At 41.1% G+C, this 25381-nt stretch overlaps 2 protein-coding genes across 5 annotated transcripts; both read left to right on the forward strand.

Moving 5' to 3' along the window:
• Positions 1-804: 804 nt before the first annotated feature.
• si:ch211-195b13.1 (STKc_SGK domain-containing protein) lies at positions 805-15139 on the forward strand. 2 transcript variants are annotated; one of them, XM_058405190.1, is made up of 13 exons: positions 805-1264; positions 10129-10204; positions 10812-10893; positions 11193-11236; positions 11351-11408; positions 11493-11576; positions 11690-11821; positions 11914-12026; positions 12128-12251; positions 12358-12453; positions 12539-12694; positions 13355-13444; positions 13657-15139. In XM_058405190.1, the coding sequence occupies exons 1-13, from the start codon at positions 1198-1200 to the stop codon at positions 13822-13824; spliced, it is 1290 nt and encodes a 429-aa protein (XP_058261173.1). In that variant the 5' UTR covers positions 805-1197; the 3' UTR covers positions 13825-15139. The 2 variants fall into 2 exon arrangements, with proteins under 2 accessions (XP_058261173.1, XP_058261172.1); XM_058405189.1 differs by lacking the exon at positions 805-1264 and adding an exon at positions 8857-9144.
• A 609-nt stretch (positions 15140-15748) lies between these two features.
• On the forward strand, positions 15749-24898 carry eya3 (EYA transcriptional coactivator and phosphatase 3). 3 transcript variants are annotated; one of them, XM_058404692.1, is made up of 19 exons: positions 15749-15877; positions 18402-18520; positions 18638-18687; positions 18768-18859; positions 18985-19053; positions 19188-19254; positions 20065-20174; positions 20397-20534; positions 21524-21603; positions 21735-21915; positions 22010-22143; positions 22243-22326; positions 22459-22548; positions 22632-22690; positions 22792-22952; positions 23169-23283; positions 23381-23502; positions 23591-23691; positions 23862-24898. In XM_058404692.1, the coding sequence occupies exons 2-19, from the start codon at positions 18488-18490 to the stop codon at positions 23940-23942; spliced, it is 1767 nt and encodes a 588-aa protein (XP_058260675.1). In that variant the 5' UTR covers positions 15749-15877; positions 18402-18487; the 3' UTR covers positions 23943-24898. The 3 variants fall into 3 exon arrangements, with proteins under 3 accessions (XP_058260675.1, XP_058260676.1, XP_058260677.1); XM_058404693.1 differs by lacking the exon at positions 20397-20534; XM_058404694.1 differs by lacking the exon at positions 20397-20534 and having other exon boundaries at positions 20065-20111.
• Positions 24899-25381: the final 483 nt, after the last annotated feature.

The raw sequence follows: 25381 nt of genomic DNA on the forward strand, positions 1-25381 counted from the left end.
CAAAATGAATAGACAAAAGAAGCTTGTTTGTTTTTACAAGCTACCTAACTATGAAACCTGGTTGTTATGCATTTTGTTGATTTTGGATGTTGATTTCCTCTCATAAAAGTGTATTATAACTGCACTAATAATATCAAAATCCCTTTAATGACGAGAGAGTGACAGGAATAATGCCAAAACAGCACCGACTAACAAACTGGCACCAGATTGTCTAATCACATCAGTGCAGTTTTGCTTTAAATGTCCTTAAATCTTTTCCTCGGAGGCAAAAAATGGAGTTTGCTCCTGTTTTTTCTCGTGTCCATGTTGATGATTGAGCGTCTCTGTCATGTCTCACTCCACAGTGGAGTCTTAATATGAAGCTCATATGAAAGTGGACACTCAGGACTCTAAGACTTTGTAGAGTTTCAGAAGTATTTCTGTTTTTTCTCTAGTCTACTAGGAGCGATATATTCATAGAAAAATCAGTTTACACTGATCAAATAATAAGGTCTCTAAAGACCATTTTCATTCGCTATCGCTCATGAGTGAGATGGAGAAAGTATATAGTGGATATTTTTAAATAAATTAACGTGACATTGTATTAAATAATGGGATGAATCATTGCGATGTACATAAAGTACAGACACTCAGCATTAAAAAAGGTGTACAAATAAATAAATAAATAAGATCCTCGTCCATGGTCTTTTGTACGTCAGCAGTGACCCGTTGGCTCTGCCTCTGGAGCGAGTGCAGGTGCGCTCACGTGATTTGCCTGCCACGGAAATGCTGAGTCGCAGCGAAAAGATGCTGTAGAGATCCAGCCGAAGGAGCCACGTCGTTGTTTTTCCGCACCTTCGCAGCTCCCAAAGGAGAGGAGAGGAGAGAGGAGTGGGGAAGTTATTAACAGTTGATGGTGCAATCAGAGGCTGATATTTAGGACTCCGGGTGTGTAATTGGTGTAACCTAGACACCAGTTTTCCCAGGGTGAGAGAGATGCTCGTGAGACGACGTGATACCTGACACCTGGTGCTTTTGTTTCGTCCATGCACCTGAGGCACGGGAAGGAGAAGCAAGGACAGGTGCAGGGCTTTCATTAGCTCTGAAGCTGAAAGACGACGGTGTGAGAGAAATGCGGTGAAGATACGCTGAACCTGCAGCCAGGAGGAGGATGGAGACGTAGAAAACTTCATCTATACGCCGATTTTTACTTCTTACATGCACTCACAGAGGGACTCAGTGTCTCACACACACACCATGAAGCCTGGCAAGAAATCCTTCATAGGTGAGAGCTTCTCTTTTTTTTTTTATCATTTAAATAAAAACATTTGGGATTTGGGAATGGATAAAAATTCAACATAATATTTCTTTGCATTTTAATGTCAGCACAAAGATTCAGTTATTTTAATTTCTTTATTTTTATTTTGATTTTTTTTGATTTTCTTGTTATATACAGCTGTCATTTTCAAGGCAGCCCTCTTTTAAAGCTGTCGTCTGTAACTTTAGAAATTGTTCACCGAACCAACGTTAATGATAAAAATGTAAAAATGCAAAGAGAAAAAATATCCTTTAGAACTTTTCCGTGCAGTAAATCCACTTAGCTTCTTCATTTCAGACATCTGGAGGTATCTTTCCAGCCCTGAAATTAGCTCTGCCCCCAGGAGGAACTGGAGCATTTAATTTTTTGATCGATTCTTTTCTATAAAAGGCGACTCACAAGGCAGGCGTAGGTTTAACCAGATCAGGGTGGGGTCAGCTGGGGGTTTGTAATTTACCCTGCATTCAGCAGAGATCACAAAAAATTATAAAACGAAACTTCAGTATAATTTAAGCAACACAAGGCAATTATCTGTACACTAATCATGACATTAACACTCAGATTTATTCAGGCCTTTGACACGGTACAGAGCCACGATTTCTTTTCTCTTCTCTTCTCTGCTTTAGAATGAACTCTTCACTCGTAATTATTCATAAACTCATTATCTCCTTTTACCCTGAGGGAACTGAAATCCTCCTGAATCCTGTGTTGAAGTCAGGTTTTTTTTACCTTTTTTATTTAACAAAGAACCACATTAAATAGAGTTGTTCTTTCTGAGCGCTCTCTCTCTCTCTCTCTCTCTCTCTCTGTGCTTCGTTTTATCTATAATCTATAATCAGAACAGACAGTCAGCACTCTGTCTCTGTCTCTCTGTCTCACAGACAGGTGACATTGTGCTACTAAAGCCAGAAGCTAAAAGCCTAGCATGCTAATCCATGTTCCATGGCAGCTTTTTACTTCCTGATGGGAAACTGAACAGATTCCTGTCACTGCAGTCCGTTCTCCTGAAATATAAGGAAGTGTTCAGCAAAAATGTAACGCCTTTCACCGTTAAGATCTGTGTTGCTTTACTGGAACATCACAGAAGCGTGTCTGTGCTATTTTAGTCAAACAGCAGAATTAATTAATTAATTAATGGATAGGTGAATGAATGGATGGATGGATGGATGGATGGATGGGTGGATGGATGGATGAATGATTGAATAAATAGCTGGATGGATGGATGGATGGATGGATGGGTGGTTAAATGAATGAATGAATAAATTGATGGGTGGATGGATGGATGGATGGATCAATGAATGATTGAATAAATAGCTGGATGAATGGATGGATGAATGAATGAATGAATGGCTGGATGGGTGGGTTGGTGGCTGAATGAATGGATGGATGAACGAATGAATGAATGAATGGATAGATGAATAGAGGGATGGAGAGAGGGATGGATGTGTGTGATTTAGTACCTGCCCTCATAATGCATTATAAAGGATTTCCTGTTCAATACAATATTCCATGTAAAAACAAAAATAAATTTGACCTGAATGTTGGTAGAAAACTCTATTACAGCCATGTTGTGTTACACAGCTGATGATGGATTTTTCTCCTAAACATCCTGTTAGTCTGGAAACTTCCAGTTCCTTTTATTACACCCACTATTATTACTGAAGTACACTGGAGTGACTTCCTGGAATGAGGAATCTCTGTAATCTTGAAACATCTCAGATTATGAAATCCTTAATAAATTCATTGTTCCTTGACAAAACAGAACATTGTTCGAAACTGAAAATAGTTTTAATGTTTAATCTATCCGTACCTGGAAGTGTAAATAAAAAGCTTTCAGTTGTTTCCAATCTACTATCTATCTCCTTCCTACATCTCTGTCGCTAATTATGCTACATTTTAACCAGCAAACCTTCCCCCTAGCACAGTATCTGTTATTAGTGTCCGAATTTGCATTTGTAGCTTGATTACGATAACGTTAGTTTCTATGTGAGCACTTCTGCATAAATATTTCATGTTACCACAAGTTGGTTGGGATGTTAGCCTGACTCACAAGTCAGATAAGTAAAATTGGAATTTTTAGTTTGCTGAAACTGTGCTAGTTTCTGTAAAACATACTAATTATGTTGAAACAGAAGCAAGTAGATGAGTTAGCCTGTGTCCCTTTTTCGGGGTTAAACGTTTAAGGTAGATGTGTGTTTTTTACTTGGCTAGCTATAACGCTAGTTTCTGTGTTAGCATGTTGATTAGTTTGGTATCACTAGTTAACTAGAAAATACAGAAGGCTTGTATATCATGCTTTAGCAGCTGAATTATCAGATAAAGGTTAAGGAAAGCTCAACAATATTATATCATCCAACACCCCAATAGAGCAGCACCAAGGATTCATATAAAGGACATAAAAACAACATTTAGCCCTTAGCAGTTCCACCCTGCTCTAGCACAGCACAGAGAGAAAGAAGATCAAAACTTTGAAACAGTTTGAGCAGGATCCTAGCGACAAGGACTACTGGGGCCTTTCCCATGAGGCTGTTAGGCAGTCAGGGAACGCTACAAAAGTCCCCAATGACCCGAGCAGCAGCAGATGCATTGAGAGAGCAGTGTGCCGAATGACTCAGTCTTGCCTAGCAGCCTTCTAGAGCGTGGCAGAAAGGAACCCGACCCAGCGACACACTTCCTGTAATGCAAATATACACACACATACACAAATGAGCTTGAGATCTCTGTCTCCATGGCAATGGAGCCCATGCAGCATGGCGGATTCGCTCAGAAGGGTGTTACGGCGGAAGTGGAGTCTCTTGGCATGGCCCCCTGGCTCGTACAGTGCCCATCGGACTAAAAATATGGCACAGGAAACAGGATAGCGGGATGGAAAAAAAGAGAAGAGGCGGTTCAGATGTAGCCCATGACCAGGTCTACACTGTTATCTGATGAGCAGTGTAAAGGGAGACTGGAGCAGTGAAAGCCGAACTGAGAGATTACCTCTTCTCTGTGATCAATTTACAACCTTTTATTGAGCTACTAATTCATTATTCATTATCAAGCAAACAAGCAGTGTGAATGCTTTTGGCTGCCTCTGTGGTTCATGGGAAATTTAATGAAATGTGTTTATTGGGGAATGACCAGGACTGGAAATCACTCAGACTTTTATGTAAACTAACTGAAACAGGAACAGCTCTAAAGGAACTTCCTTATCTTCTGCCTTGACATGACTTGACTAGACTTGACGGTTAGGAGTGCCAAGTGACTGAACCCAGCCCTGTATTGTGATAAATCTGTCTGTATTATATAACATTCCTTTATTCTTAACAGACAACTCATCTCTAGGTTATAAGGATAAGTTATGTTTATAAAATAATAGAATAAAACAATACCACTCCAGTGTTTAGCATGTTTGTGTTATACCTCCAGGGTTAAGGGTTTGATTCCTGCCTCTTGCCTGTCTGTATGTGGAGTTTGTGTTGTCCTGATGCTTTGGGGGTTTACTCCAGGTTTTTCCGGTTTCCTCCCTCAGTCCAAAGACATGCATTGGAGGCTGATTGGCATTTCTAAATTGACTGTAGTCCTGTGATAGGTTGGTATCCTGTCTAGTCCCCCACCTTGTGGCCTAAGTCTCCTGGGATAGACTCCAGGATCCCTGCGACCCTGTATAAGATAAACACTACAGAAAATGGATGGATGAATGAATGGATGGACGGATGTAAGGAAGGACAGATGGATGGATGGACAGACAGATGGATGTAAGGATGGATGGATGGATGGAAACCATTCCACTGCCTGAATGATTCAGCTCACCCTTTCATGACATCCTTAACATTGTGTATGTTCCCTAGTTAGTTATATTCATATAACAAATCTAGCATAAATAACATTATATAAAGGTGATTCCCCACTCATGTTGTACTTTAGTCGAATATTAATTAAAAAAAAGTTTGCTAAACTGCTTAGTATGTAATTTACCTTTTCATGTACACTAGATATAGATATATGTGAGTTTTGGGACAGCCCTTCAAATCACTGAAATCAGGTGTTGGGCTCGGTCCCTTAGTTCCAGTGAAAGGAAGTCTTAATGCTTCAGCTTCATACCAAGACATTTTGGACAATTTCATTTGGGGATGACCCCTTCCTGTTCCTGACCAAAGCAAGGTCCATAAAGACATGAATGAGGGAGTTTGGTGTGGAGGAACTTCACAGAGTCCTGACCTCAACCCCATAGAACACCTTTGTGATGAATTAGAGCGGAGACTGTGAGCCAGACCTTCTCGTCCAACATCAGTGCCTGACCTCACAAATGTGATTCTAGAGGAATGGTCAAAAATTCCCATAAACACACTCCTAAACCTTGTGGAAAGCCTTCCCAGATGAGTTGAAGCTGTTATAGCTACAAAGGGTGGACCAACTCCATATTACATTCATGTGCACAGTCATGGCACAGAAGATAAAAAGGAGCATTTCATTAGATATCATGTTATGTATAATGTGAACAAATCACCAGAGCACAGACAATTCATAACTTTCAGCTTGCGTAATCCAAATGCAGCAGAACGTCACAGTGACCTTGATTTCAGACTCCATCAGTAGAAATGAGTTAAAATGAGATTTATGTCTCTGAAGTAGGTCAGGGATATTACAGCATAGATGTTATTTACTACAACATATGACATGCTACAGCTCTAAATTGACTGTAGTGTGTGTGTGTGTGTGTGTGTGTGTGTGTTTGTGTGTGTGTGTGATGGGTATGAAGGGTGTCCCTTGCTTTGTGTCCTAATTCTCCTGAGAGAGATTCCAAATACCCTGTAACCCTGTGTGGGATAAGTGATGGATGGATGGATGGATGGATGGATGGATAGATAGATAGATAGATAGATAGATAGATAGATAGATAGATAGATAGATAGATAGATAGATAGATAGATAGATACATGGAGATTCCACAGAGTTTGATTGTCACTTGGCTGTGTTACAGCTTTCTGTTCATGTATCTTCCAGAAAAGCTGTGATTGTGTGTGTGTGTGTGTGTGTGAGGGGGGCCTAGCAGTGTTTCTCCTCCGCTGACAGCAGAGTTATGTAATTCAGTTACATCAGCTGTCATGTTGGCCTAGAAATGGAGTCTAGAAAATCCCACAAACATAAACTCAAATATTCTCTCTCTCTATCTATCCATTTATCCACCCATCCCTTCACCCATCCATCCATCCATCCATCCATCCATTCATCTATCCATTCTTCTGTCTGTCTATCCACAGTATGTATCCCTTCATATGCCTAACTGTCTATCCATGGACTCACTTGTTTATTTTTGTCTGGCCGTTCCTTCCTCCATTTATACGTCCATCAGTGTTTCCATTCTATCTGTCTGTCTATCTATCTATCTATCTATCTATCTATCTATCTATCTATCTATCTATCTATCTATCTATCTATCTATCTATCTATCTATCTAATTATTTTCGGTATTTAACTGTTACTCTCTACATATATAATAATAGCATCTTTGTTATTTATTTATTTCAAAAAATGTTTTTAAAAAATGCCTTGCCAAGTTTTTATGGGTTAATTAATAAATCTGATAAAAATGACAGTCTCATTTTTACAAATTCATAAGACTCAATTCATATCAAGAGTTCCAAATGTTTTTTTTTTAATTCCCCATGTTTTTTAAATAAATTATTACACATTTTCTGAGCCACTAGCATAGCAATATTTATAACTAACTTATCCATCTTGTTTGGTTTAAGAGATTTACCTCGATTAAATTCTAAGTTAAATTTCGAATTTGAATTTTTAGCTCCAAGCATCTGCCATCCACAACTTTTAAGTGTTTCCTACGTCATCCACAATGTCGTTAATAGCGCTCCAGTGGGATTTAACCTTCGCTTGGTCTCTACTTAAAGACCGCAATGCAGCAGTGCTTTATTCCTTCAGTCTGTCCAGTTCTATCACCTTCTCATCTGTTCACGCTGCTTAAACAGATCAGCTTCCTGTGCCATCGCTCTCATCATCCAGTACATTTCTAGCTACCTGAGGCGATTCACTGTCTCCATGTTCATCTTTTCTTAGCAAGAAGTTAGCCAGCTAACCGTGATGATTGATGTACTTTCCTCCTCATACAATGAGCTGTATATTACAGATTTATCACGTGAATATGTCTGTATGTGGGCTTAGTGGTTACCTCACAGCAAGAAGGCCCTGGGTTTGAACAAGCAGAGGCCTTTCTGTATGGAGTTTGCATGTTCTCCCCGGGTGTAGTCCGGTTTTCTCCCACAGTCCAAAAACATGTACATAAGGTTGATTGGTAATTCTAAATTGCCCATAGGAGTGAGTGTGAGTGTGTGTGGTTGTCTGTCTATGTGTGGCCCTGTGATGGACTGGTGACCTGTCCAGGGTGTACCTTTCGCCCAACGTGTGCTGGGATAGGCTCCAGCATATCCCCGTGACCCTGATTAGGAATAAAGCGGGTATAGAAAATGGATGGATGTCTGTATGTTGATTGACCTAAAGCTAATACTTGTATATACAAAAAGAAGTGCTATATGATGACCTGTTGATTTAACGTAACTTTGTAAACTCGAAAATTACCCCATGTAAGAATTTCAAGTCATTTCCCACATTGGGATGTTTGATGTATGAAGTGGGGGGAAAAAATGGACGCCTCTACAAAACCGTGTATGTTGTTTTGTTCTGTTAGAGCACATAAAGCTCAAAAAAGAGGCAATTTAACCATATTATTACTGTCACAGGCCTGGGTGGTTACTGGTTTTGTCGTACTGTAGTGAAGTTCAACAACAATTTGGACTGAAATTGAAGCACAGCAACAACAAAGAACAGTGTGTAGCTTAGAAAGAAGCTAGCTAGCTTGTAGCTTTAGCAGCAAGTTAACTTCAGCTCGAATGTTGATGATTATTTTCTCAAAACAGCGATTAGCGTGGTCAGTGTTGTTGATGTAACCAGGTAACGTTCTCTAAATACAGGTAATGTCTCTAAAGAGGAACATTGCACTGCTTACAAAGCGGGCGGCCTTGTTGATTGTGTGTCACTCTGTAAACAGGAAAAGAGGTGGTTTTGGTGGTTTTCTGTAGCGCTTTCCATTATGTTTGAGATAATAGTGATAAAAACATCAACCTGTGACTTCTAAAAGTCTCACTGAAACGAGGAAAATACAGCAATGACCAACAAATCAGCACTAAACAAAATGTAAACTTTAATGAGATTCAGGGAGGAGTGTTTATTTAGGGTGGCCATTTTGAGGAGAAACCTGCTATTAAACAATACAGAGGGCTGATTTATTATTTTACCTCAGAACTATTTCATTTATTTTCATTCAACAGAAAATTTAAAAAAATTCCAGCAGAGAGAGAGAGAGAGTGAGAGAGAGAGAGAGAGAGAGAGAGAGAGTTCCCCTAGAGTCCCCGGAGCGTATCCTCGCGCTCTAAGAGTGAGACTTCCCTCGACGTCACGGTTCCACTGTTGCCTTAGTTACGCGAGTGACGTCGACGCCACGCCTCCCACCTTGTCAAACTCCCCCACGTGCTCGCTATAAAAGCAGCAGCGCGCGAGTCGGAGTCAGTAAAACAGACAGGACCGGGTTCTGCGGAACCGGTGTGTGTGGGCGCGCGCGAGCTGGTGTGTTTTTGTGTATATATATATATATACACACATACATATATATACATACATATATATGTGTGCGTGCGCACGCGCTGCTCGTCCGGTCGATTCATTCCACTTTCCGCTGGGATTTATTCCACTTTACGGTTAGTTTGTTGCACTGGTCAGTAAAATGGCCGTAACGGAGACTCGCTGTGATCTGACTTACTGCAAGATGAGGGGGATCGTGTCCGTGCTCACCGGTATGTACTGAAATTAACGTTTAAGTAAATCTTTATTAAATAAATACAAAATCTAATAACAGTTGCATCTGCAAAAGGAATAATAATAACAGCTACACCTGCAAAAGGAATAATAATAATAATAATAATAATAATAATAATAATAGTTACAACTGCATTTATTTGTATTTTTAGCAGGGTGGCACCATCATTGCATCTTTTTATTTTTTCCAAAATATATCTATTTTTATAACTTTACAATAAATTCAATATATAAATAGACCTTAATGACCACTAATCAGCTTTCCTAGTAAAGATCCAATTTCACATATAGCCTCTGATCCATGCCATGGTACCACCCCAGAGACCTGGAGCAGAGCTTTTCATTATAGCATCAGTGACTATATAACTAACCTCAAAACATGATTATCAAACCCCTAAAGCACACAGGTACTTCTCCAGGCTGAGTGCTACTGTCAGAGGGAAATCTCTTTAAAACCTCTACTTGGACCTGAAAGAAAGATTTACTTATTAAAATGAAATTAAAAGGCAGGAAGATGATCTCCTGAGCAGCATTGTAGAAAGATCAACACAGTAATGATACCTTTTTTTCTCAGGCCCAGGGTTCAGTGTGTGATTAATGTGTGAGTCATAACTGTCTCGAGACCATACAGGCCATGAGGAGGAAAATATTTTGACTTGACGGGACACCGAAAAGGGTTTTGTTTCCACCATATAGCGTTGGTGGCCTTGTCTGAGTCAGTGTGTGTGATGAAGTCAGACCACTGATCTGAAGGTTGACACCTTTTGCATTTATTCCTCATGAGCCTTCCGAGCTATTTTTTGATTTCAGCCTGATATTTGCTCTGAGGCAGAGCTGTAAATGGGACTGTCAATCATCAACCCACTTAAATAAGGGGAAATGATTTGTGTGGATTGATTTAGCTCGGCTGACGCTTCTATGACGTCACAAAAAACCTCCTGTTTATTTATTTTTTGTTACAGCCTTCATCAAAGAAAGGAAGATGGGCTTGAACGACTTCATTCAGAAGCTGGTCTCCAACCCTCACATCTGCCAACAGTAAGTGTTTAAAGACAAATGCATGTGTCTGTGATGAGATGAGTCTCACAAGCGTTCCATTCATTCATTCATTCAATCTCAGCTGTTCTGTTTATCCGACTGAACTGAGGTCAGCGTAAATTAGTGCAGTAATCCCACAGGTCCCAGGGTTCGGCTGTACCTTCCCTTAATAGCGTAATCTCCGTGTTGCACAATAAAGTCCAAATAATCTTTTCAGGCCGCCTGTGTTAGAGCCTCTAGGCTGCTGTAAGCATCTTTGAGTAAATCCTGCGTGTCCCCTAGACGAGGATAATAGTCTAATTCCATTATACGTGAATGGGGCTGGCGCATTTGTGTCATCCTGTGAGCTCAGTCTCTGAGTTTATGGAAAATTTCCTCCCAGCTCATCTGTCACCTCTATCTAGTCCCTTAAGGGTGTTTTTTTCGACTTTAAACCCGGAAGAACTTCAGTTTCAGCTGAAACCTTTAAAACAAAACTCAAGACATAAGAATGGCAAAAATGTGAAGTAAACCGGCGTGTCATTGATCTTATCAGCATCTCCTGAAACCTGTGCAGTACACACACTGCCACCTAGTGCTGTCAGTAACATGTTTTCCTCTCTCACAGTTCTCAGGTAGATCATTTCCTGAAGATTGACGAGAACCAGAACGAGGAAATGGGAAGAGACGGGGATATCTGCTCACCCCAGGTAGGCATGAGAAGGAAAAAAAAATACTCATAAGATCCCTTAAAATGACAGTAATGAGTTTTCTCACAGATAATTAGAGACGAAAATTCCAAAATTGATGTTTTGGTTCTTTTGATGTGATCCATTTGATTATCCGCTTATTTTAAATAGCTTTTTATTTCATTCTGGCACAAGTGATACCTTGTATACACACCTGCTTAGTATTTAATACCTAAACGTCAAAAATATCATTTATAGTTATAGTCATATATATGTTATTTTAGTAAATAACATTTCTGTTCAATGTCTTCCTGATCCAGACGTGCCTGTCCTCTGCAAGGAGCTCTCTAGCTGAGGAGATTCAGTAAGTAAACCCATCTGTACATTTCCATCCATTTTATTTCATTTCCTCCCATCATCGTCTTCATCTCGGCTACTTCCTATCCTAATCGGCTGCTTTTCTTTCCGTGTCTGACAGGATAAAACCCTGCGACTTTGACTACCTGAAGATCATCGGCAAGGGGAGTTTCGGAAAAGTGAGTAGGAACGTGTTCAGAGTTTTTCCTCATGATCCACGTAATCCCTCGAAGAACTCTGATTGATCGTAAATCTTTATTTAGGTTCTGTTGGCCAGACACAAAGAAACGGAGCAGTACTACGCTGTCAAGGTGCTCCAGAAGAAGATCATTCTGAAGAAGAAAGAGGTGAGATGTGGTCAAGAACTGAATAACAGACTATTCACAGTGGTTAATCTTCTAACATCTTATTTTCCTGTGTCATAATGTTGAGTTATATATCCTTTTTTTTTCCTCTCCAGCAAAAGCATATCATGGCCGAGCGCAGCGTCCTGCTGAAGAACATCAAGCACCCGTTCCTGGTGGGGCTTCATTACTCCTTCCAGACCACCGACAAGCTCTACTTTGTGCTGGACTACGTCAACGGTGGCGAGGTAAAGATTTTTAGGTATTTTCTGTTGCTTTTAATATTTGTTGACATGTGCAGGACGCTGACATTTCTCCATTCTCTAATTTCCTCCACTAGTTGTTCTACCACCTCCAGCGAGAGAGGATTTTCCTGGAACCCAGAGCTCGCTTCTACGCTGCTGAGATCGCAAGTGCTCTTGGCTACCTCCATTCCCTGCACATCGTTTACAGGTGCGCGCTCGTGCTGCCCCCTAGTGGTCATCCTGCAAACCAACCAACCAGGTCACACGATCATCTAAACCTGTTCTAAACAATGATTTCATTCTTTACAGAGATCTCAAGCCGGAGAACATCCTCCTGGACTCTCAGGGCCACATCGTACTCACTGATTTTGGCTTGTGTAAGGAGGGACTGGAACCCGACGACACCACCACTACGTTCTGTGGCACTCCAGAGGTAGGCGAAGAACATCCCAACATCTCTCTTTTCATGTTACATTTGATAACAGATTTAAAATTTGTCTCACATGTTTGGTCTGATTTTTATCTTTTCGTACCTGCAGTATTTGGCACCGGAGGTCCTGCAGAAGCAAGCATATGACCGCACAGTGGATTGGTGGTGCCTCGGCTCCGTCCTTTATGAGATGCTCTATGGATTGGTAAGTCAAATTTCATCACTACTCTAAATTTACTGTGTTTTTAAATATAATAAAAATCTAAACTAGAGCTCTACTCTCTTCTTAGCCTCCATTCTACAGTCGCAACACAGCCGAGATGTACAACAACATCCTGCACAAGTCTCTGGTGCTGAAGCCGAACGTGTCCAACGCTGGGCGCGAGCTGCTCGAGGGGCTTCTGCAGAAGGACCGCACCAAGAGGCTGGGAGTGAAGGAAGACTTTGTAAGTGTTTGATCACAACCTCTTTACTAACACATTCTATTGACTGCATAACCTTTTATGGCCTCTTAAGCATTGCTATGACTACAGTGATTTTAGTAATGGGTGCAATAAACAATCTTTCACACCGAGCCCAAAATGTAGTCCAGTCTAACCCTAGTCCAGTCTTTAACATAGACAAACCCTAGTCCAGCTCTAACTCCAGTCCAAATATAACAATTGTCCAGTCTTTAATCCAGATGAACCTTAGTCCAGTTCTAATCCAGACAAACCCTAGTCCAGGTCTAAAACTAATCTGGCTCTAACCCCAGCCCAGCTATAACAATAGTCCAGTCTTTAACCCAGACTAACACTGGTCTGGCTCTAACCCAGATGAACCCTAGTCCAGACTTTAATCTAAATTAACCCTAGTCCAGGTCTAAACCTAGTCCTGCTCTTAACTCAGTCCAGCCTTTAACCTAGTTTAAACCTAGTCCAGCTCTAACCCTTGTCCAAATCTTAACCTAGACTATCCCTAGTCCAGCTCTTTGACTAGTCTGGTCTTAAACCTAGACTAACCCTATCCCAACTCTAACTCTAACCAGCTCATCATCCCTTTTACATATTTCTAAGTGTGATTTAATCGCCCATGGTTCTAATGTACCCTTATAATTCTCTTCTTAGCTGGAACTCAAGAACCACACCTTCTTCTCCCCCATCAATTGGGATGACTTGATGGCCAGGAAGATCACTCCTCCTTTTATTCCTTCAGTGGTAAGATAAATATCATTTTCTCTTGTTCACTCATAATTATAAAATAGTTATTTCAATGCATCAGACTTTAAACACACCCTTAATAATCTCAAGTTCAATGTACTAACAAATATCATAAGCACATCTACAGTACAGCGATTTATATATATTTTATGTTGTCGTATAAACATATACAATGTATAACGATATCCTGTCTCTTTTGTATTTTGCAGAGCGGTCCCACTGACCTGCGGCACTTTGACCCCGAGTTCACCCACCTGCCTGTCTCCACCTCCGTGTGTAACTCCGACAACCTGCACGTGACGAGCAGCGTCCGAGAGGCGGCCGGCGCTTTCCCAGGCTTCTCATACGGCCCTCCAGCCGACTTCGCCTTCCAGTAGCCTCTTCACAATCCCCACATTCCAGACCAGAACCTGCAATACAGGATACATGCTCAGTGCACACGAGGGACCATAACAGAGTTCACCACGGAGGACCGACTCGCTGCGGACGTCTGTGAACGTCCGTGTGACGCTTATGGACCTCAACAGAGTCACGTCCATTAAAAAACAAAACAACAGACTTTACCCGTGAAGAAAGTGTGCCAAGTGTCTGGTTGAAGTTCCTTATCAGGGAGGAGGTGGTTAAGAAGTGCCTGGATGTTTTAAAGCGTTAATGACTATAATGCCAGGCTTTGGATAAAGCTCACGGCACTGAATACGATGCCTTTGCGTACGATCAAACTTTGCAGACGGAAACGGTACTTAAACGCAATATTGCACATGAGGAGGAAAAAAAGTATGACGGAAAAAAAACTGTTCACATTTTATGGCTAGAGATTTTCAGCATAAACATGATGACCTTTTTTTTCAAAACGGCACGTGTTTATACGCATTACACCAACACCTACGGACAAAAATGTTCAAATCCTTCATCAAGATAACTTGATTGTTGTTTTTCCATCCAATGTAGCTGATTTCATCTAACTCCAAAAATCTCGTAGCTGCTCTACTCAGTAGATGTCCTGAACGTTGTGTATTAGCAGGACTTCCTTCATGTTTGTCTGCAAAGCAAGCACTTTTATACTGTGATGTGTGCTTTATGTAATTTGCTTGTTAATAGAAATATTATTAAACCGGAAAACCCGGATTTATTTTAATACCAGTAATGAGAGAAAAGTGGAAAAAAAAACTGTAACATGGTCAAGCTCGGTCAGAAGGATGTTGTATACATCTGTTCCAGGTCAAGCACTGAAAGAACCACAAATCTTTCACTCCATGCACAAACGTTGCCTGTTGAACATTTATCCCACCCAGCTCTGTGGTATAAACTGTTCCTTCCGTACTATTATTATTATTATTATGACTTTACACTGAACAACAGATAAATTAGAAATAATAGTAGCTGTTTCCAGACCGCGTCTCGGATCGAAGAGGCGCCACGGTGAAGTTCGACAGGCCTTTCATAGTCCAGATGGACGATAAGGTGCGTTTGTTTGTACTGTTGGACCAATCTTAACCTTCTGTAGAAACGTAACACGAGTTATTTTCTTCCATATTTGGAAGTTGATTTCTTTATTTTATACATTTTTTTTCATGTATATTTATTTTACATGACCTTCTGTACCATAGTGCTGATTCTGAAATGATTAGAATGATGGAATATTTAACTGTGATGTTTGTTAAATGTTCAATAAAACCATTAAAAAACAAAAAAGCTGGGTTTGTGTAACCATATTATTCATTTTCTTTAACACATAAATTATTCCAGTCTTGATACATGTCTTTAAATATACTCTGACATCTCCAAACTCAAAAACTCTTCTTCTTCTTCTTCTTCTTCTTCTTCTTATTATTATTATTATTATTATTATTATTATTATTATAAGAATACTGAAATAATACCCATCAGATATTATTTTCTTTTTTTTTTTAATATTAAATTAATTATTTTAGTTTTAAATTATACTATTATCTATACTATCTATTATATATAATATATTAATATTATATTTCATACTGGATATGGAATTTGATATTGATAATGATACCTGATACAGATTATTTAATTATTTATTTATTTAACATCTTACTCTTCATGGGGTCCACCACAATACTGACCAGGATAAAGTGGTTACTGAAAATGAATAAAAAATAAATAAAACAACAAAAAACAGTATAATATAATAACAATAATACTAACAACAACAAAAACAACAATAATACTAAGAATAACAATAATAATAATAATAAAAACACAATACAAATATTTACGGCTGCAAAACCGTAATAACCGGACGCCATAAGCTCGTTATTGCGCATGCGCGTTCTGCACTTCCTGCCAAATAGTTGTCCCTAACAACCCAAGCGCTTCACTGTAGTGTAAAATTTCAGCCCGGAGGATATTTAGCTTAGCTTAAAGCTAACTCCTCGACTCGAGCGACTCGCTATGATGGTAAGGATTTATTTATTCTATATGTATACATCAATATTTATATAGTTTAATCCTGACTGCTAGCGGGATTGTAAGGTCATTTGGGTAACTATCCGGTTAGCTAAGCTAAATAATACACGCTAGCCTTACGACGGGGCTAGCTTGCTAAGCTAACTAGCTTGAGCAATTGCGTTAAGGTTTTTATTTTTTTTAGGGCGAAGTCGAAGTGTAAATTTATTTGAAGCCATTTGTTCTGATTTTAATTAAATAAATATAATTTAACTAAGTATATTAACACACATCTATACATTCATACACACACAGAGTCCGGGTTCTGCTTTGTGCACACAACACGTCTTGCTATAACCGTTAGCTTTAGCTTTTGTGCATTTTCCTTTTAACAGAAATCCCCTCATTAAAGGCACCAAAGCGGTGCTCGTGCCAAACAAATTCTCAGAAACCAGTTATCTAGAAAAGTAGTGAATCTTTAGAAAAGGGTTTTTAAAAAGCCAGCGCTTTAAACGAACAGTTTAAGGCGCATAACACAGGGACGCGTCCCAAATAGCCTTGTCCTCCCTACAAAGTGAGCAATATAGTGCACGCGCATAATGGCCCCTACGCCCTTTTCTAGTGCGCTCGGTGTCGAATACGGCGGCGTTCAGGACGCGGCTTTAAATAGCTCTCTATGGCAAGATGGATTGAGCTTCACCTTCAGCTTAGACACTCGTCCTTGATCTACACACGCTGCTGATTTTAATTTTAACTCCTAGATAAAGGGTGTGACCTGGCCTCATCCTCACTCTTTTAGCTCAGGAAGTCGTCCTGCGGTGGTGGTGAGGATTAAACCAAAAGAATAATAATTATAATAAAAACCTCAGGCACATCAGTCAGGGAGGAGGCTGTGTTTTTATCCTAGGATGTGAAAAGCCATTCTTTAATCGAGGTTTGAAGGAGACGACACACACACACACACATGACCGCCATTTCCTGTTTATAAATGCTGTCCAAAATATGCTATATATATATATGACACTGCTTGTTTTATGTATAAATGAATACATTAAGTCTGTTATTCACTCTACTCCAGTTTTCCGCACCGACACAATAAATAAATTATTTTCTACTAAGAATTTCTATCCAGAATGAATTACGGATCTCCTGAACCCACGTTAGTACACCGTCCACCTATAGGATGAGCTTACTATTAATAATAATTAACTATAAAGTGCACTGCTTTTACTTTTTAGCGGTCAGTTCACATGTATAGTCGACGCGCTGGCTTTTCCGCAGTTCGAGCAAAACCTGATTCAGGACATCAAATGATATTTCCGTCCTCGTGGACTCCATGGGCATGATTTCCAAAAGTTCCTGGTGCACACTTTATTGCCAAAAGTTTTGGGACACACTTCCAAATTGTTGAATTCAGTGGTTGGACTCTACCCCTTAGTTCCAGTGAAAGGAACTCTTAAAGCTTCAGCTTCATACCAAGACAATTTGGACAATTTCATGCTCTGTGGGAAAAGTCTGGGGATGACCCCTTCCTGTTCCAACCTGATAGAACACCTTTGGGATGAATTAGAGCAGAGACTGCTAGCCAGACCAAAGCTGGGATATCTGCCTTTACATTTACATGAATGTAATATGGAGTTGACCCGCCCTTTACAGCTATAACAGCGTCAACTCTTCTGGGAAGGCTTTCCACAAGGTTTAGGAGTGTGTTTATGGGAATTTTTGACCATTCCTCTAGAAGCACATTTGTGAGGTCAGACACTGATGTTGTGATGACGAGAAGGTCTGGCTCACAGTCTCCGCTCTAATGCATCCCAAAGGTGTTCTATCAGGTTGAGGTCAGGACTCTGAAGTTCCTCCACACCAAACTCCCTCATCATTTCTTTATGGACCTTTTCATATTCCACAGTTCATTACTTAGTTATAAAGTAGTACAGAAATACCATCTGACCTGAACAACACTGACTCATGGAAAGCACCCAGGTTTTCTGAGTAACGGAGGGGTGTAATGTGTTACTGTTGTGATGTGTAGTGGTGTCTGGTTCCTAAACACTGCGGAAGCAAACGATCAGCTTATTAAACTGTTTTAATGACCAAGGAGTACATGGGTTTTGCTGACTTGTTATTCAGTCATGATGTGTTGTGACTCATTTAAAAGGCAAAACAGATCGAAGCAATGATAGAAAAGCATGAGTTTGTGGTGTGTGTGGTGTGGTTATGATGTCAAGGTGTGAGTCAGACACAGCAGTGAAATTTCCAGGGATTTCCCATCATTCATTAGAGCTTCTAAAGACTCTAAGATAGATAGTGAAACAAGATGATGACCAATCGGTCATCGGGATGCACACTGTTAAAACAGGCTAGTTTCTCTTGCTCGACCTCTCTCTCTCTCTCTCTCTCTCTCTCTCGCTTTCTCTCTCTGTCACACACACACACACACACACACCCACACACAAAGAGAGCTAATCTTCCTATATAGCTCTACATAACACAGTGTCAGGATTACAGAGATGGATGTATTGTGTGTGTGGTTCAGGGCCTGAGTAGGTCCAGGAGCAGCAGCAGAGCGTGAGCCAATACACACATCAGGACACGCCGTGCCGTCCTCACGCACACACCGTCATGGAGGAGCCACAGGAGGCACCGGAGCTCCCGGTCAGTCCACCATTTACAGGCGTTATTTATTCACACACTTGTCCATGCACTAATAACTGAGATCATGATACAAGAACCTTCTGAGCAGAAATGTGTCCGTGTGTGTTGACTGAACAGGCAAAGAAAGCCAGGCACGACCCAGAAGTCAGTCAGGAAGAAGATGCAAGGTAACTTATGTTTATTATGTATAGTTTTCTCTTTGGACTTTTCTGGCAGATCGCGTACCTATTATTCGTTGTTCATATAGAGCCGAAGTTGCTCATGACAACAGGCCAGATGTTTTAGGCTCCGAAGTCACCACTTATGCTCCATCATCGTCAGCTGCTCACCTAGATTCTGGTTCGTATACTTCATCCTTCTTTACCCTCACTACTTCTACTGCTACTACTATTATTATTACTACTGCTACTACCTGGAGATTAAGGTAGTATCACTGATTTTTGTATTTTCTTTTCAATTATTAGTTCCAGGGGATCAAGAACATTCAAATCAACACATATCAGGCTGTGACTCAGACCGATCCTATACTAAAGGTGTTATTATTATTATTATTATTATTATTATTATTATTATTATTATTACCACCACTATCTCTTGGTTCCAGTGTAGAGAATCAATTATGGCATTAAAGCATTCTCTGTGCATGTTTTGTTGTATTTTGTTTCAGTGGAGACGTGTAAAGATCTCACCGCTACAGAATCTGAATATACCTCACAGATCTACCAAGGAAACAAGTAAGAGCTCAGCACTTTGTTAAGGGAGATTTACCACCCTTATTTGCTGTTAAGGGTAATAAATGGGTTGATCATTTTGTTTCATTACGATTTCACGTGTAATATCTCTGTAATCCACGGGCCAGTCTGATTATAATTTACAAAGAGTTATCTTTGATGAGACGAGTAGGCCACGCCTTCTTCTTTGGAACTGACTGGCACAGAAGCCATGTCTCCTTTATAACATTTACATTTCTGTCATTTGGCAGACCCTCATATTCAGAGCGACTTATAATTTATCTAATTTTTATACCACTGAGCAATTGAGGGATACGGCCACACCTCCTTTGGAACTGACAGGCACAGAGTCCACGCCTTTTTTTGCTGGCCTTGTCCAAACCAACACAGATAAATTTTAAACTACATCCTGTCTCTCTTGCCTATTCATTCACACTAAAAGAACAGTTTTGTCCTCCAGAAATGCAGCTTCTCCTGTGTAGCAGAATGTGCAGATTTAGTGTGGATAAGGTAGACCTGGCCTTTGTACAATGCTGACATGGTGAACACGTGACATTCGTGTGATTCTGAGACGGCTAGCACATTTCTAATGCTTGTTTCTGTATCAGGTATTTTTTTTAAAGTAGTATGCAAGTGATATAAAACCAGTGGGTCAGTCACTTCATGCACATGCCTAGCATATCAGATCACATTTTAATACATTTTTTTGGGGAAATGTAACCAAAACACAGAACTGTGAGAACTAACTATGGTGATTTCTCTCTCTCTCTCTCTCTCTCTCTCTCTCTCTCTCTCTCTCTCTCTCTCTCATAGCCCTGCAGTTACTGCATACGACAGCCAGGTGGCGTTTTCCTCTCTGGGTCAGTCAGCAGCGTACAGCACCTTTAGCCAGACGGGTCAAACCTACGGCCTGCCTCCATTTGGTCTGTCCCAGCCCGGCTCATTACTTCATAGCACTTTTTTGCCACTCATGCTTTTTGTCACTGCTGTCATTTAAAGCACCGGTCACTGCACACGCAGCTTTCATTGGCATTCACATTTCCACTCACGTCCTCTTCATCTCATTCTCTGTCTCTGCATTCTCTTTCTTGTGTATGTGTGTCCTCCTTTGCTCCATGTGTCCACCCGCACCCGCGTGGCCGTAGGTGCCATGTGGCCGGGCATTAAGAGCGAGCCCAGGCTACAGGACGTGTCCGCTGCTGGCCAGACGCCGTTTCTCAGCTTCAGCACAGCTTATACTTCAACTCAGCCGTGTCAGACCCACTACTCGTACCCCAGCCAAGGCAAGGCGGCTCCTTTCCTCCCTCCCTTCCTCCCTCCTTCTCTCATTCACTCACTCACTCGCGCTCGTCTTCCCTCTGCACTTCCAACAAATGCTAAGCTTCTCGTGCATTGTTCTGTTCTAGACTTTAAGCAGTCACATGTGTTACTGTACATGCAAAGGAAGGGTCTAGAGATTCATCAGTACCATGTTTTTCAGACTCTGTGAAGTTCTGAGTAATATTACTGCGAATGGTCGCTGAAAATCAGCAAGATGCATTGAACTGAGGATACTGCTTCGCCCTCCTCACGCTTTTTTTTCAAGATGCTGTTTAAAAGCTCTATCAGGTTGCTCGTATCGTACCAAGATGCCATAGTTCCTCGTGTAGTACTGATAGAACAAAGGTTGCAGTCAGCAAGTCTCTCTCGCCGTATCAGATGTCGCTATCTGAGATGTTTGTACTAGAGAGTGGTATCTGTATCTGATCACAAGGTATCAATACCTTACCTGGAAGGACATTCTACATTCTAGCCTACGTTAAAAATATGCTTTTCCATAGCGACTTGAATTCAAATGAGACGGACATTTCCCTCACAAATCATGTGCTAAAAGCATGCATAAAAGCATCTCATAAAGCATGCACAACATCTGGAACTCATCACCCAGAAACCTTGAGATCCAGTAGGCCCCCGACTTACAGTAACCCCACGTTCCCTGCTTTCTAACACTACAGAGTGTACATACTTACAGAAAATAACCACAAACCTAGAATTTGAATTAAGTAAATTGTATGTATTTTTTGCTACAAAATAAATTGTCCAATCAATTAAATAAGTTTGATTCTGGGATTTTAATTCAGTCCAGAGATCGGCGTACAAGCACGTGTTTAGAGTTCTCTCATTCAGCATTGTCGTTAATTTCTCACCAAACAGCTCCATTTTCTTTGTGTTTTAATTTGATCATTTTGCTGTCTCGTGTGCTTTTCTAAAAAAGTCTATATAAACACTTCAGGTTCCTGCTTCACTACGTCCAGTGTGTACTCCAACATCCCCACGGCCCCCGCTGTCACCACAGCCACCGCCACACATCAAGTGAGCTTCAGCAGATCCCACATATGTTCAAAATTCATAAATATTTTCTTAGCAGAAGTAAAAACCTGAACCTCGTATCGTGTTAAATGTAAGCTTAAAGATTGTGTACTCATTTTTCTTTCTAATTTCAGGATTTCTCCAGCTATAATTCACTGGGACAGAACCAGTTCTCCCAATATTATGTCCCTCCCAATAGTTACCTCCCACCTGCTCCTCCCAGCAGTGACGCGGACGGAGACAACGTCTCAGTGCCGCCTTACACGCCCGTAAAGACTGAGACTAGTGCCTCCACAGGACTGCCCAGCTCCACAGGTATGGCTCACGTCCATTCGTTCATTCATTTTAGTTCCTTTTTTTTTTTTTTTTGTTCTTATTTATTTCTTTTTGTGTCTCTCACTCTTCTTAGCTGCGTCTCCGGCCAACGTTACCCTCCCTGCGGGCACGGCTCAGGACGAAGCTGCCCGCAGAAATGCTCCGCCCAAAGCAAAAGGCAAAGGAAAGAAATCGGACAGCGGTCAGTCTACAGACAACGACCTGGAGGTAGAGAAGACGGAGGGTCACGGGAGGCTTAGATGTCTTTAAATATCAGTACTGGAAAAAAAATTGTGTTTACATCTAACATCATTTTATCTTTCTCAGCGAATCTTCTTATGGGATCTGGATGAAACCATTATCATTTTCCACTCCCTTCTCACGGGGTCGTTTGCGCAAAAGTTCAGCAAGGTACTGAAGGGTCGCAAAATATTACACACAGTACAGTGTTCTTCCACCTGAGGTTAAAATGCCGTTCTGCTTGATTCGGCTTCATGGTGGACGTATGCTGATGTATTTGGGTTTTGTATTCTCGTCCCTCAGGATCCAGCCACGGTGCTCAATCTGGGTCTGCAGATGGAGGAGCTGATCTTCGAGCTAGCAGACACACATCTGTTCTTCAATGATCTGGAGGTAAGCTGCCTTTCTGATTTACGCTAAATCGCCCTTTCTTCCTGTTCAGTGGGACGTGACACCTGTGATCTGTTTGTGTTTAGGAGTGTGATCAAGTCCACGTGGAAGACGTTTCCTCTGATGACAACGGGCAAGATTTGAGGTAATTCAGGAGCTTTAAATGACATTTTAATAAATAAAAAAACATCTGTAGGTTTCTCTCCTCCTCCTCCTAATCCTTATCATGTCCTGCTCCTCCTCCAGCAACTATAACTTTGCTAATGATGCGTTTAACGGAACGAGTGGAGCAGGAGGGCAAAGCTCCAATCCAGCAGTGCAAGGTGGAGTGGACTGGATGCGCAAGCTGGCCTTTCGGTACCGCCGTCTTAAAGAGATCTACAACGGATACAAAGGGAACGTAGGAGGTAAGCTTTAGCTTTAGATTGGTTTTTTAAATGAATCTGAAACGTTGAGTCAGTAATATAAATATAAATGATGCAAGATTTTAGGTCAGTGAACTCCATGCTTCTGAGATAATGGACATCTAGTGTCCCTTGAAATAGACGCTAAACCCCATGAACTGAGGATGATGAGGAGTTTAATGAACAGTAATACAGCTGTGCTCTGTTCTCTCTGTGCAGCTCTGCTGAGTCCCCTGAAGAGGGAGCTGTTGCTGCGTGTGCGCAGTGACATCGAGACTGTGACGGACAGCTGGCTCAGCACCGCCATCAAATCCCTCCTACTGATCCAGTCCAGGTCAGGATCCTGACCACACACCAGCTTTCTCATTGCCACCGTTTTAACCGCTGGCTCATAGAATGACCGCTCACAGTGACGGTGTGTTTGATTGCAGGGGCAGATGTATGAATGTTCTGGTCACCACCACTCAGCTGGTTCCTGCTCTGGCTAAAGTGCTCCTGTACGGCCTTGGGGACGTTTTCCCCATCGACAACATCTACAGCGCCACCAAGATCGGTGACCATCAGTGTCCTCGCTCCTTCATTTTTTTAGAAGCTGTTTTTAGGTTTGTTATTGGATATTAATAATTTGTGTCGATTGACAGGAAAGGAAAGCTGCTTCGAGCGCATCGTGTCACGTTTCGGAAAGAAAGTGACCTACGTGGTTATAGGAGACGGCCGCGAGGAGGAGTTTGCAGCTAAGCAGGTAAGGAAAAATATCTTGGATAGAGGGATGGATTAGTGTATCTTATTAATTCTTAAGAGAAGGACTTAAGAATATATATATATATATATATACACACATATATACACAATGTAATAATAGTGTTTTATCTCTAGACTTAAATGTTAAATTTTGTGTGTGTGTGTCTTCAGCACAACATGCCATTCTGGCGGATCTCTTCTCACGGTGACCTGGTGGCTCTACACCAAGCTCTGGAGCTGGACTTCTTATAGATCACATACCCAGGCTCTCTCTCTCTCTCTCTCTCTCTCTCTCTCTCCCCATTCACTTTCTCCCTCTCTCTCTTCCTGTATCTCTCTCTCCCACACACACACACACACACACACACACACACACACAGATCATGTTAAGGACACCTGATGAAGCTGGGAGAACAGAAGAAGAGTTTGAGCCTGCAGGGAATCCTTCCACTACCTTTAAGGCAGCTAAAAACCCCGGGCACGAGCCTGGCACTGCGGTCATATCTTCAGATATACACAAGGATGATGAGAAATCTCTGACCCTGGCCCTCGTACTGCCAGCCCTCTGCAAAAGCACTGCGTGTTTATAAGCATTTCTCTTCAAACTGGAGTCACCAAAGGAAAAGACCAAAGCTCTGCACTGGCATAAGATTTTTTTTGGATGTTTTTGTCAACTTTTAGTTTTTTTTTTTCCCCCTGATCCTGATTATTTTTGCTGAAAGTGGACATTTGTTTCTGTTTTGCACTCCTAGAGGACCGGACTGATGGCAGAGCCTGAATGTGGAACAGCAGATTTCTTTCCTTCTTTCTTTTTTAAGTGCATTAACATTTTATCGATCCATCCGTCTCGAGTAGAATGACTCGGAGATTCAGCACAGCTGGATTCATACCATTCGTTTGTTCTCGTAGCAGGATTTTCATGCCTCTTTTTAACCCATAATCCTTTGCACCTGAAGTCAGAAGAAATCTGAAAGGCATCATAAACCTGATGATGGCAATCCTTCCTTTCTTTCTTTCTTTTCTTTTTTTTCTTAATACCTGTGTTCACACGGTACTTGAGTGTGTTTGCCTTTTCCCTGTGCCGTGTGTGTGTGTGTGTGTGTAATCAGATGTTCAGTCTCAAACCCTGTTGATTATAAACACACTAGGAAACGATTCAGCTGTCAGTGTAATTTAATGGCAGGCCATTAAAGGAATACTGCAGCGCTTTTCCAATCTCTGTCCATTTCATCATCAATAAAAAAAAAACCCTCAAAACTCACTCGCATCGTAAAAAGCCTTAAGGCCGGTTCATGAGTCCTGATGATTCAAACGCAATGCAGTTTGGGTTCGGTTCGAGATCCAGAACCATGTGAAAGCGAGGTCTTCTTTTGTTTGTCTGTGAAGAAAATCATAATGTATGGATTTAAAAAGCACAGAGCATGCTGATGTGAAGAAATAATCAACGTCCTGATGAGTATTTTCCAATAACTGCACGTCCTCTTAGTCTCTCACGCCGCAGCAGTTTGGCCGTCTTTACACGGCTTTATTTATTACAAAGCAGTAATTTTTATCTAATTATAGCTACATCCACAAACTATTTCCTGTTCCCACTTGTGTTATAGCAGCTGCCATTTCCTCTCTCTCTCTCTCTCTCACTCAATTTTTGCCTGTAATGACTTACCCTGTGTCTGAAGACGTTGTGTGTGTGT

Source organism: Hemibagrus wyckioides, linkage group LG12 (assembly GCF_019097595.1).
Source record: "Hemibagrus wyckioides isolate EC202008001 linkage group LG12, SWU_Hwy_1.0, whole genome shotgun sequence".
NCBI classification, from domain to species: domain Eukaryota; kingdom Metazoa; phylum Chordata; class Actinopteri; order Siluriformes; family Bagridae; genus Hemibagrus; species Hemibagrus wyckioides.